Source organism: Phoca vitulina, unplaced genomic scaffold (genome assembly GCF_004348235.1).
Source record: "Phoca vitulina isolate PV1807 unplaced genomic scaffold, GSC_HSeal_1.0 scaffold48, whole genome shotgun sequence".
Classification (NCBI taxonomy): domain Eukaryota; kingdom Metazoa; phylum Chordata; class Mammalia; order Carnivora; family Phocidae; genus Phoca; species Phoca vitulina.
The window spans coordinates 11,779,535-11,792,962 of NW_022589751.1; the positions used below are offsets into that span (position 1 = coordinate 11,779,535).

Genomic DNA, 13,428 nt, shown 5'->3' on the forward strand with positions numbered 1-13,428 from the left:
CAAAACATTCCGTCTTCTTGGGAATCCAGAGGCCGGTATTTACAGGCCAGGAAGTTTTCTTGCCCTGCAGCAGCTGGAAAAACCACGCTCCTGGGCCATCTTTCCCGGCAGTTGGCTCGTGGACAAGAAGCCTCCCCGAACTGGCCGTGGCCGGGAAGGTACGGCTAGGCGGGGCGGGAATCGGTCGTTCGGGCACCCGGGGCAGGGCAGCCTCGCCCACAACGACTTGGACTTCGCGACTCTATACTAGTCCTTTATTTCTGGTAGCGCCACAGCACCCCACTCAGAGGATGCGGGGGGCGTGGTCCACATGAGCCGGAACCAATGGGGAGGGAGGCCGAGGCGAGAGCCCCGCCCCCGACGTGACGCACGACCCCCGGACACAGGCTTCGCAGCCCCGGCCCCAGTCCCTGCAGTGGCTGTAACAAAACCCAGACCCCCAGGTCCGGGCCAATGGAGGCGATTTAGACTGGAGCCGGACCGCGTCTGTCAAAAGCCCGACTCGGCAGCAGCGGCAGAGTCCAGGAGAGCTGGAGCCGCAGCGCTGCTTCCCCGCCCCCGCCGGGATTTATTGAGTATTTGGACTGGACAATTAAGTGGCCCTGATGATGTTACCAAGCCCGGTCACCTCCACCCCTTTCTCAGTCAAAGACATTTTGAATCTGGAGCAGCAGCAGCAACAGCACTTCCACGGCGCGCACTTACAGGCGGACTTGGAGCACCACTTTCACTCGGCGCCGTGCATGCTGGCCGCCACCGAGGGGACGCAGTTTTCTGACGGAGGAGAGGAGGACGAGGAAGAAGAGGGCGAGAAACTGTCCTATTTGAACTCACTAGCCACAGCCGACGGCCACGGGGCTTCGGGGCTCTGTCCCCAGAGCTATGTCCACACAGTCCTGCGAGACTCGTGTAGCGAGCCTAAGGAACATGAAGAGGAGCCCGAGGTCGTGAGGGACCGGAGCCAAAGTGAGTAGAGGGGGAAAGAAAACGCACCCGCACATCTGGAGCAATGGCGGAGCGCCCGCAAACAGCCCACAAACCTTGCCAGCACTGCTTCCCGCCCCTTTAACCTTTGGCTGGGGTCATGCCTCACCCTGGTCAACGACAGCTCCGCAAAGCACAGGTGCCTGCGAGGGAGCCGGGGCGGAGGGAGAAGGACGAGGTGACCCCGACAACTACTACTCCGGGACAGGAGAGGCGATGCAAGCCCCCAAGGGAAGGGAAAGTAGTTCTTGCTGCCCTGACGCTGATAAGCAACACGGGCTCAGCTGCTGGATTCTGACAACTCACGGCATTTTTGTTCTTCCCAAGACCCAGAGAGACAAGAGCTCGAATCTCTTCCTCTTTCCCCCTAGGGCGAGACGAGGTCTTTGAGGCCGGGACAGCTGTCCCCTCTTCTCCAAAAAGACGATCCAGGCAGGTTGTGTTGGCAGGGCGCAGGAATTTTGGTAGAGACCAGCTGGGTGGTTTCCTCACTTCTCTGCTTGGAGTTCAGTGTCCCGGCACCCACAGCACCCGGCGGAGAGGGAGGGGATGGTCGGGGAGTGCGTGGGAACACAGTCCATTACGCGCGTGCATAGCATTCACACCCCTGAGGCGCTGGCCTTTTTTGAAAATTCATAACGTTATGCTTTGTGTCCCGGGCTGTGGGGCTGCAGGCCGAGTGAAAAACGCGAACTTAGTCCTAGATCCCAGCCGCTCACATGAGATGCGAGGTGAACTGGGTAGGGAGATCGGATAACTGAATAAAGCCCCCAAGGAAGTGTTTGTTTCTGAGGGGAGAGAGTCAAAGAATCTCTTCCCCAAGAGGAGGTTTGATGTGGCAGCAGCCAAGGCCTATACTCCTGACACTTCCCCTGGGCCTAAAATCGACACGAAACGGTCTAAATCAGTCAATCAAATTTCTTTTTCTCTTTAAGGTAATAACAGACATCGTCAAGCGGACATTTAGCTGGAGGCATGTTGTCTTTTAAAAGCAAAAAAAAAAAAAGTTCCTAGGCAATACAGGAGCGTTACACTCAAGCATTTCTGAACAGAAAGATTTATTCACGCAACTCACGCCTACCGGCCCCCAAATACCAATATGCTTCACACCTTCAGCTATCCGTAAAGCAAATGAGTTTGCAAATACTCTAGTTATTATGTAGCTGCAAACTTTCATCCTGAAAATAGTCATTAGCACGCCGAGCCGCACATTTAATTATCTCTTTCTCACAGATGCTCAAATTCTAAATAAACCCGCACTAACTAACCCTCCCCATGGAACGCGCTTCTGCCCGCTACGGGAGTTCTGAGGGTACTTGGGCTGTCGCAGGGTCCCATGGCGCCAGGAACCACAAACTTTCCAGAAAGTCCAGGCATTTACTACCGCATGCTCCGCGCTGCCACCAAAAGGGCCACAGTGCTCTGGGACAGGAGCCGCGGTTAGGCGGGGAACTAAGCTAAGGGACGCTGTTGTGCTTCTTCCGCAGAAAACTGCCAGCTGAAGAAGCCTCTGGAGGCGGCCGGAGACTGTAAGGCGGCGGAGAGCGAGAGGCCCAAGCCACGTAGCCGCCGGAAGCCCCGGGTCCTCTTCTCGCAAGCCCAGGTCTTCGAGCTGGAACGCAGGTTCAAGCAGCAGCGGTACCTGTCGGCGCCCGAGCGCGAGCACCTCGCCAGCAGCCTGAAGCTCACGTCCACGCAGGTGAAGATCTGGTTCCAGAATCGCAGGTACAAGTGCAAGAGGCAGCGGCAGGACAAGTCTCTGGAGCTGGGCGCGCACGCGCCCCCGCCGCCGCCGCGCCGCGTGGCCGTGCCGGTGCTGGTGCGGGACGGCAAGCCGTGCGTCACGCCGGGCGCGCAAGCCTACGGCTCGCCCTACAGCGTGGGTGCGGGCGCCTACTCCTACAACAGCTTCCCCGCCTACGGCTATGGGAACTCGGCTGCCGCCGCCGCCGCTGCCGCCGCCGCCGCCGCCGCCGCCGCGGCCTACAGCGGCAGCTACGGCTGTGCGTACCCGGCGGGCGGCGGCGGCAGCGGCGGCAGCGGCGGCGGCGGGGCTACCGCGGCGGCCGCGGCCATGCAGCCCGCCTGCAGCGCGGCCGGAGGCGGCCCCTTCGTGAACGTGAGCAACCTGGGCGGCTTCGCCGGCGGTGGCGGCGCGCAGCCGTTGCACCAGGGTGCCGCGGCCGGGGCAGCGTGCGCTCAGGGCACCTTGCAGGGCATCCGGGCCTGGTAGGGACGCGGCGGCTCAGGCGGCGGGCGCCCCACTGCAGCCTGCCACCGCGGGACTGAAGCGCGAGAAAGGCTGGATCCCAGGGCCAGGTCCTCTCGTTAAAAAACAAAAAACAAAAACAAAAACCAAAAAACACATGTCTCGCTCCCCAGGGCCCCGGAACACAGCTCCCGCGAAGCCTGGAAGGGGGCTGAGGGGCGAGGAGGATGCCCGGGACCGGTCGCGGAGACTGTCTCTGAGGCAGAAACTCCGGCTTGGTGCCGGGGAGGACAATGGCCCCGACTCTGGCCCCGAAGAGAGTGCGAGAAGCTGGGATCTGGCTGCCGCTTGGTTCTCCCAGAGCAAGAAGGCCGTCTTCCCCTCCGCCTTCCCGCGGCCTCCTCGAAATGTCGACAGAAAACCCAAGGACAAAAAGAAAAGAAAAGAAAAGCATGAAGGAGAGAAAAATGGGTGTCGTGGCTTGAGAAATCCCCAAGCCCTACCGACACCTCTGCCCCTTTTGCGGCCCGGAGCGCCACCCCACAGTTGATTTTCCTTTTCTCTACCGCCTGCCCTCCGCAGCAGATACCTCGGCCTGGATCTCCGGATTGTCAGGGAGTAGAACTCTGCGAGAAAAACCAGCGAAGCAAGATCAAACATTGGGGGGGAGGGGGTGGCGGGAGGGGGCTGAACAAATCTGGGAGCTGGTGGCCCACCGGAGGTGTTACCAGGTTTCCTTTCTGTTTCATATTCTGTATTCAGCACATATAATATATCTATAACTGTATTCACACGCCGTGTACACACCCGCTGCCATACACTACAGGAGTCAATAAACAAGGTGCAATATTTCCAAACCATTGGCTACAGACTTTGTTTCGCCCCCCAAAAGTGGAGAGGGATCCTTTAAACAGGGCGGGTAGGGAAGGAAAAGGTGTGTAAGGGAAAGCAATCTTCCCTGGGCGTTCGCAGGCCTGGCCTCTCCTGGGCCAGCCTGGGGCTGCAAGTTTTGCGTCCTCTTGGTTTTGTTCATTAATTTCTCTTTACTCTTGTGGGAGAACAGATCGGAGACTCAGGGCCTTTGGAGGTCCCCGGCTTTGTAATCCCCACAAGTTTTACCAGATGCTTTGGCTACTGTTTGGGCCTGCGTTAGACCAAGGCTTAGACTCTGCCCCACCTCGAAGTTCGCCAGGGAAAAGGAAACCTCGCCCCCTGGGCCAGCCGGAGGCGGCGCGAAGGCGGCTCCTTCAGCGGCGGCCGCCGCCGGGGCCTCCAGCGCGCCCAGGGGCGCTGCGCCCCGCCGCGGCCGAATTCTCCCCCTCGGCCGCCCTCCCTTCTCCCCCGGCGGCCGCGGCTTTATGCGGCTCCTTGTCACTTGCGGAGAATGCCTGTGCGAGGCCGGTGCTGCCACACGGCCGATTGTGAGCGTGCCAAGGCGGGTGAATGGGGAGGCCTCAGAGCGCCGCGCCATTGTGGGGCCGGGCCTCGCTGAAAGACGGCTCCGGGCCGGGAAGGTGCGGAAAGAATGGCTTTTTATTGGAGTCCCGAACAAAAGGTGTGGTAGGAAGGCGAAGTCCCCTGCGCGAACAAAAACCCCAGCGCGTCGGGATTGACGTCCCCCCCCGAGCTCCCCATTGCTTCTCAGAGCGGGGGCTTTGTGTAGCAGTCTGCTCAACAGAGGGACGGAGAAATGCGCGGGGGTTTTGTTCCCCACTTTTTGTGCGCTGGGGGAGGGAGCGGCAAGGGGGGACGGGGGCTGGGCGGGCAGCAAGGAGGGGCGCGCTGATTAGGCCGGCCAGCCGCGGCGCGGAGACGTTCAGCGGGAGTCGGCGGCCTGAATGCAGGGTCATTATTGCTACAAGTTTAGCAATTTCGTCCTTACAGGAGGGGGCGGGGGCTGCTAGGCTGCTGCGGGGCCGCCGGGCTGCGGATCCGCAGAGACCCGGAGGAGGAGGAGGAGGAGGAGGAGGAGGAAAAAGGAGGGGAGGAAGGGAGGGAGGCAGGCAAGGGAATCCTCCAAAACCCGCTGACCGCCCAGGATGAGGCTTGGACGGGTCCAAAAGGGCCTAGCGGGAGGCTGGAGAGGCGGTGCCTAGGGGCGAAGACCCTCCCTCCCCTCGCCTCTTCCCCCGCAGAAAAACCCTGGAGTTGAGTGTGAGTTGTAGTGCACTAGATTGCCGGTCCCTCAACTCCTTGCCGCCAGTTCCCTCCTCTCCTAAGCCTCCCTGGAGCTGGGACAACTCCTCCCACACCCTTATCACCGCCGTGTCCCCCAAGTCCCCTTCCTAGCGAGCCCTCTTCTGAAGCTATTCTATTCCCATGAGTTGCTTAGGCTAAGGGCTGGGGAGGAAATTCTTACTTCCTAACACGTTTCTCACTGCCTGCAGCCTCGGACCACTGATTCATCCATCCATCCATCCATCCATCCATCCAGTAGTATTTACTGAGCACCTGCTAATATATGTTCACTTGCACTGTTCTGGATGCTGAGGATGGTGGAAAAAAAAAAAATGTCCACAGGCTTGTGGAGTTTATTTTAAGGAGTGTGCATGGGGGGAGGGAGTTAGACAACAAACAAGTAAATGTAAAAATAAGTAGATAAATTCTAAAAAGGAACTAGAACCAAGTGCCGAAGGGAGGGTTCTTTTGGAGTAGGTGATCAGAGAAAGCCACTTAAGTTGATACCTGAACGACAGAAAGGAAGCCAGTCCAAACAGGGCTTTGCTGTTGCAACCCCATGCCTCTGCACTTGCCCCTCCCCATGATATGGATTGCCTTTCCACCCCCATCTTTCTGGTGAACTCTTGCTCCCCCTTCAAGGCCAGCCTTCTTTCCTGAACCACCCAAGTGGAGGTAATCACTCCCTCATATATGCCACCAGAGTCTTAGGTACTTTCCAGTACCACAACATAGTGTCATGCAAAGATTTATTTGTTTCTTTCACTCCTCATGAGGTCCTAGTGAGGTCATGGGCAACCAGGTTGACATCTTTTTCCTCTGGGACAGATAACACAGTAAGTAGGAGATCATGGGACTGGAGTCCTTACGTGCCACCCTCCCCAGCACATGCAGTGGCCCTGGTGATGTGGAGCTGCGGCATTGGGTGCTGGTGGCAAGGGACATGCTGAGCTGACTCTTAGCCCACCTGGGCGGGGCCAAGGCACCTGAAATTGCCCGCAGAGACGCACAACCCATGGAGATCCCAGAGAAAAGTCCTGCCTTTGGTACCCTGCAATGCTGCCTGGAGACACAGCTTCCTGCAAGAGATTGTTACCCCTCACCCAAAACATAGTAAAGGAGGCTGAGAACTTGGTGATGACCTAATACCCTGGGCACAACGTTTAGGGAATGGGAGGGACAGGAGATAGGAGATAGCGAGGACTCAGGAGGGGAGGGGTGAGGAGCTGAGATGTGTATGATAAATCTGGGACCTGCAACATTTTTCCAACATTCGCTAGCTGAGGGGTATGGTAGGTGATCAAGAGGCTGCCCTTGAATTCCAGGAGTGCTCACTTCCAATGCTGGATTTCATCACCTGCGCTCTAGGAACCCAAGATTCTGGGAGCAGATGTCCTCGCTCCCCTGGGGGTTTCCTAAGTAAGCAACTCCTTTTTCTCCAACCTAGTCTGTGTCCTGCGGGCCATGGCCTCTCGATGCTCCCAGCACCAGATCCCCACCTTCCATGCCCGGCTTCCTCCCAGCCCCGTATTAATTTTCCTCCGCTCTGCATCCTCTCGCGTTTCGAAAAGAGGCGTGTGACCGTGGTAGAGGAAACAGAACTGGTTCTATGGATTGGCTTCCACACAGTTTGCATGTCTTGAGATACTTAAAGCCAGACTGAACCAGCTCCCTCCCTGCTCACTACTCTTCCCCAGAGCCTGCAGTCTCCGGGTATAAATAGCTCCCATCTCTTGGGCTAAAGGATTTCCTTACTGCTAGTTGCCCGCCATCAAAGGGTGAAAACCCTTGACCAACACAGCCACCTCTCTTTGAGCTCCCCCTGCAGGGGAAAAGACACACCCCACCCGCAGGCTCAAATCGCTGCTTCACTGAATAGTTTTGTGAGCCAGGAGGAAGAGTAAAATGTCTTCTAATGATCTAAAGTGAGACTTTGAGCAGGTGAAGTAAGTCATCCCTTTGGGTTCTGGTTTCTGAGCTCTAAGGCAGAGAAGGATAAACCGTATGATTTCAGAAGTCACTTCTGGCTCAAACTCCCCTTACTTCCCTGAATGCATGGATAACGCCTCCCTACCCAGTGACTGGTACCACGCTGGGCTCATGAGGTGGGTAGGTGCTACTGGTAAGAGAGGTGGAATAGGTGAAGACCAGCAATTTTTTCCTGCAGAGCCTAAGCTTGAGGGGGGTTAAGTGGTTGGCTCTGGAGTCAGGCTTCCTCCATTCTAATCTCAATGCCACCACAACCAGTGGTAGAGACTTTGAGTTAGGAGCACTCTCAAACTCAGTTTCCTCCTCTATAAAATGGGTATAACGCTTCTCTCGTAGGTTTTTTCTTTTACCTAAGCAAAACGCACAAATAATAAGTGTGTAATTAAACGAGTGTTTATATATGTAAACACTTATGTACCAATCACCTTGCCTTTGAAAATTAAATGAGGTGATCCTTGTAAAAGCAATTTAGCACAGTGTCTGGTATGCCTCAGGCCTTGCACCACTACTGTGGGCCAGGCCGGCGCTCGCAGCCTTGTATGCAGAGAAGCCCAGGACTCTGTTCTGCCTTTGCGGCACTCCCAGGTCCGAGGGGGAGCGCGGCCGGCCGGGGGATTCGCCACCCCAACGCGGCGGGCACGCGTCACCACGGGCAGGCGGGGCCCAGCGGAGCCTGCAGAGCTCGGAGAGCTTCGCGGAGGCTTGGACTTTGGCGGGTTCTGGGGAATTGGACTGAAGGGGAGGGTGAAAGGAAGTTCCGGGCCGAGCGGCGACCCCCCTCGGGCTTATCAGTGCGCGGAAGAAAGGGTCGGGAGGGGAAACCCAGCCCCTCTGCGGAGGGCTTCCCCGGGGTCCCGCGCCCCGCTGGTCCCGGGCCCCGCCGGCGTGACCCCGGGCCGCGCGACCCCGCGAGGGTGGCGCCGGGAGGGCGGGCGCTTCCCTGGAGAAAGGCGCGTGCGGGGGCGGGTGGTTCGGCGCCTCACTCGCAGCCTCCTCCTCGGGCGTTTACCGGTCTGGGCCCCGGAGCGGACTCCGCGGGCGCCTTCTCCCGAACCGAGGGCCCGAGCCCTGGGAGGCCGGCGGGCTCTCTGCCAGCGGAGTTCGGCGCTCGGCCGCGGCTGGGCCGGGCGCGAAGGGGGAGGATCCTCGGACCCGCCGGGGGCAGCGCAGGTGCCGCGGGGCCGGGCGCCGCCTCCCAGACTGGCCTGGCGCGGGAGCGCACCCGCGAGCCCCGGGAGAGCCTGGCCGCCTCTCGCGGTGGCCGCCCGAACCTGCGGAGCCGGCCGTCCCGACGACGCGACCCGGGCGCCCAGGTAGGACGCGCCGGGGAGGGGGTGGTGGGTCCGGAAGGCCTCGGTGGGGAGTCCGGGGCAGGCCTCTGCGGGAGGGGCCGCTGATCCCAAAGCCACATGTGCTTTTTTGAAAGGTCGCGCTTTTTCTCAGCCTAGACTGTAAGTAACATTAGTAACAGCAAAGTTTTCTGACGGGGCTTAGAAAATGTATCGAAGTATGAAACACGTGCAGAAACGACGTCAGTGTACCACTGGCTGAATCCTCAGAAGGCGAACACTGGCCATGAGACCAAATCCCGATGAAGAAACAGAACATTACCAGCCCCCCAAGTCCCCACAGGCTCCCTTGTTGTCACTGTCCCCACCGCCCAGGGTAACCACTATCGTGGCTTCTAACAGCACAGATCAGTTTTGCCTGGTGTGGAACAGTATATACACGGAAGCCTGTAGTATGTACTCTTCTACGCCTGGCTTCTTTCGTTTGTGACATTTATCGATCTTGCAGCGGGCACTTGTACATAGTCCATTCTCATTACTTTAGAGTATTCCATCGTATCAGTGTGCCGCAGATAAATTTATCCGTTCTGTTGCTGGTGGGCCTGTGGGTAGTTTCTAGTGTTTGTTGTGAATGGTGCCGCCACAGACATTCTAGAACAGCGTCCAGTAGAACTTTTCTGCGGTGATGGCAATGTTCTCAGTCTGTGCTGGGCAGTGAGGTAGCTACTAGTCACATTTGGCTCCTGAGCACTTGAAATGTGGTTGGCTGAGGAATTGGATTTTTTAATTTTCTTAAATTGTCATTAATTTAAATATAAAGAGCCCCATGCGTCGGGCAGCACAGTTCTAACGTGTCTTTTGAGGACTGTAGTAAATGTTTTTAGTCAGTATACACCTAGGAGTGTAATTGCTCTGTCAGAGGGAATGAATACCAGCTTCCAGATTGTACTGAGCAGTTGTCTCACGTTGGTGCATCTGTTTTCGCTCCCATGGGCAGTAGCACCACATGCTCCTCAACTCTTAATATTTTCATTTCATTTCTTTTTCATATTAGCCATTCTGCTGAGCATGTAGTTCAAACGAGGCTTTTGTTCGCTTTTAAGTAAGATTATGAAAATTGCCACTTAACCATAGTAAAGGTGATGATGATGGTTGGAGGCGTTCTTGGGGACTGAGAGTTGTTATAGGGTCTTAACTTTACCCTTTATACCACCCTACCCCTGCGTCAGGCCTCCCACCCAATCAGCCTTCTCCCCTAGAAACTGGACCTGGGTTAGCAGGGCATTACGAAGGGGCCATGTGTTTGGAGGTGATCCATTTCCCATAGCTCTTGTTACATTATGCCTTCTTCAAATCAGCGCCCTTCTTCCTTTACTGTTACTTATTGGAATATCCCACTAGAGGGGATGATGAGATTGCCTGGCAGCTACAGCCATGGCAGAGAAGCCAGATTTTGGGCTGGCTCAGTTTTTGTTTGCAACTTGGCTCTGCCTTCTATAAAATGGCATTAACACTCACTGGGTGTGCTACTTCACTGGTTTGCTGAGAAGCAAAGTAAGCTCTGAGGGGGCAGCAGAGGGTGGCCTACTATGTGTCAGGGTGTGTGTGTGTGTGCGTGTGTGTGTGTGTGTGTGTGTGTGTGTGTGAGAGAGAGAGAGAGAGAGAGAGAGAGACTTTGTAGAAATTCTTTTTAATCCTCAGAATCGTCACATGAGTTAGGTATTCCTTCTTTACACTTGCAGACACCGAGGCTGCAGGACACCCAACCATTCTCCTCTAGGCCACACAGCTAGTAAACAGCAGAAACCCCAATAGGACTTTCCACCCGTGCCACCGAAAACAGTTCTGACGTTTTTAAAAATCTCCCTTCCCTGGGTAAACAGAGCCCTGGCTGGTGCAGATCTTGAAATTCTGGATCAAATTAGATGTCCTCTGTGAAGGCTCCCTTTGGACAGAACCAAACTGATCATTAACCTCTTGTGTGTGGCTTGTTAAGCAGAGGAATTGTTTGTTATGTTGTAATAACAGTGAAATTCACTTTGTGTGATACACAAGATCTTGGAAAGCTGTGTGCAAAGAGCCTTTTGCTTGTGGGGAGGGAGAAAAATTGAGTACATTTTAAGTTCATCCGGGAATTTGTTGCCTAAAAGTATCTCCAAATGAGTTATTTTTAAAGTGAAGGATCCTTTTGAAATATGAATAATAACACAGCATTTGGGGCACCTGGGTGGCTCAGTCGGTTAAGCAACTGCCTTAGGCTCAGGTCATGGTCCCGGGGTCCTGGGATCCAACCCCATGTCGGGCTCCTGGCTCAGTGGGGAGTCCGCTTCTCCCTCTCCCTGCTTGTGCTCTTTCTCTCACTTGCTCTCTCTCTCAATGAATAAAATCTTTTTAAAAAATAACACAGCATTTGCTTTGTAAGTTTGGGTTTTCAAGTAATAAACATGAGCAACTCAAAATCATATGTAAGATTCATCAAAATTTCGCATGTATTTCCTCTTTTATTGAGAAGGGTTCTCATGAAAGACTCACCTGGACCATCTTGACATCTCGAGTTCTCTGGGAGGTCCACAGATTAGTTCTCTATCCAGATGAGAAGTAAGTAGAAACCCGGTACCCCCAGTGGCTACTGGTGGATTCAGGCTTAGCTTGGGTGGGTTTTACAGTCCCTGATCATTCGGTGAGCCTCTCAGAGAGGGGGCTCAAGAGTCAAATGGGTTATTAGATTAGATGAACTTCAAGGTCCCTTTCAGCCATGAGATTCTTTAAATCTGTTACATACCTATAGATCCAGCATAAATTTCAGCTGTGCTGGTAAGAAGGGCCTCAGAAATTGCCAGAGTCCAACTCTTCCCTGATGCTGAATCCTGTGTGTAGCATCCCTGGCAAGTAACTCTCCCATGTCTCCTGGACACCACCCATGGGAGAACCACTGACTCTTTCACTCTCTAAGTGTGAGAAAGTTCTGCCTTATAGTCAAGTGAAATCTTCCTCCTGCAACTTCATCAGCCGCTCCTCTTTTCTTTCTTTCTTTCTTTTTTTTTAAGTAGACTTCATGCCCAGCGTGGAGCGCAACATGGAGCCCAACACAGGGCTTGAATTCATGACCCTGAGATCAAGAGCTGAGCTGAGATCAAGAGTCAGACACTTAACCAACTGAGCCGGGTGCCCCTTTCAGCGGCTCCTCCTAGTCCTACAGATGTCTATTCCTTCTGCATGTCAGTTCTTCAAATATTTGAAGCCAGCCATTGACCCATGACCCATACACCCATGCTTCTCTGGGTGAAATAGCCTCAGTTTCTTTGACTATTCTCTGCTTCCTGGCCATTCTTCGGTGGATGTTCTCTAGCTCAGCCGTTTCTTCTGTGCCTGGGCTGTTCTGGTGTATTCCCCACAGGTGGTCCCCTCCTCATCAGCCTTTGAATACTTCCATCTTCATCTTCCTGTATTCTTCTGAGAAAGCTGAGGTCCACTTGGAGGCTCTCCTGCATGGGTCTCACTCTCCTCAATTTATGTTTTAATTCCTTAGTCTTCAGAGGAATAAGCATCCATTCTCTCTAAAGTAACACTACCCCTTAAAGCCTTGATATATTTTCTTTCCTACTTCTAGAAACAATGCTTCTTATTTTGGGTTCTGCGGTCCCCCCATCCTACAATTCAGTATTCTCTGTCTTCCTTCCTTTCACCCTGAAACATGCAGCAATTTTGCCATATTATCTTCTCGTGACACTGGTGCCCCTTCCTCAAGTAACTTTCCTCCCCATTTTGGGTCAGATTTCTGAATATGTGTCTTCACCAGCTACTTCCCTTTCCCTCAGTCTGCATGATACTTACTTCCAAAGTGGTGAGTATTGATGCGCAGTTGTGGTCAACTGGTTCAACTGTTTCCCTGATACCTGATTTCCTTTTTCAGCGCTCCTGAGGAGTTAAAGTCCTGCCATTCCCCCATAATTATCTGAGACTCATTCTCTGAGATCAAACGACTTCTCCTCAGTCTTGTGTTTTATTACCTCTCTTCGGTGTTTTGTGTAGTGACATTTTTTCTGGAAAGTCTTATTGTGGTTTTGACACCCTGTGCTATCCTGATCACTTTCTTTCTCAGCGAGTAGTTATTCCTCTTCCTTCTCCAGCCCCACTTCATGGAACCCTCCAAGTGTCTTCTATACTCTTGCTGTCCTACCGCTTGTCTGCCCACATGGTGTCAACTATCACTTTTGTAATGAAGGAGCCCTTAATCTACAGCTTGAGCTTGGTCTTCCTCTGATGTTCTATTTTCAAATGTCTTGGGGATAATGCTAATTGTACCTACACCATTGTCACCTCAAGGTCATCACCACTCCCCCAAACTGCTCACATCTCAACTTCTGCCAGTGTCATCATCTTTCCTTGTTCTCTTCCCTTTGGTTGGAATCCGTCAACAAATGATTTCCCTGAACGTCCCTCTTCACTCAGAGCACAAGGAGTGGGGGAGCCTAATACATTTCAGGCACTGAGCTCTGCATATCCTGACCCATTTCATACAGGCACCCTCCTGAAAAGTACGTGCCATCATCTCTATTTTATGGGTTAAGAAATCAAAAGTTGAGAATATAAACACCTTGCTCAAGGACTTGTCCAGCTTTTAAGTGACAGACTCCAGGGTTCAAATCAAAGTCTGATTGTAAAGCCTAAATAATTTAGTATAATGGCCTCCTAATTTGTCAACTTGGCTTGGACGGATCGCAGATAGAACTCATCCTCACACCAGCACCAGATTCTTTTTTCTTCAAATGCTTCTTA

The 13,428-nt window shown here is 54.1% G+C and overlaps 1 protein-coding gene across 1 annotated transcript; it reads left to right on the top strand.

Moving 5' to 3' along the window:
- Positions 1–605: 605 nt before the first annotated feature.
- On the top strand, positions 606–3,217 carry NKX2-3 (NK2 homeobox 3). The gene is made up of 2 exons (XM_032432343.1): positions 606–966; positions 2,472–3,217. Exons 1-2 carry the CDS (start codon positions 606–608, stop codon positions 3,215–3,217), a joined length of 1,107 nt encoding a protein of 368 aa, XP_032288234.1.
- Positions 3,218–13,428: the final 10,211 nt, after the last annotated feature.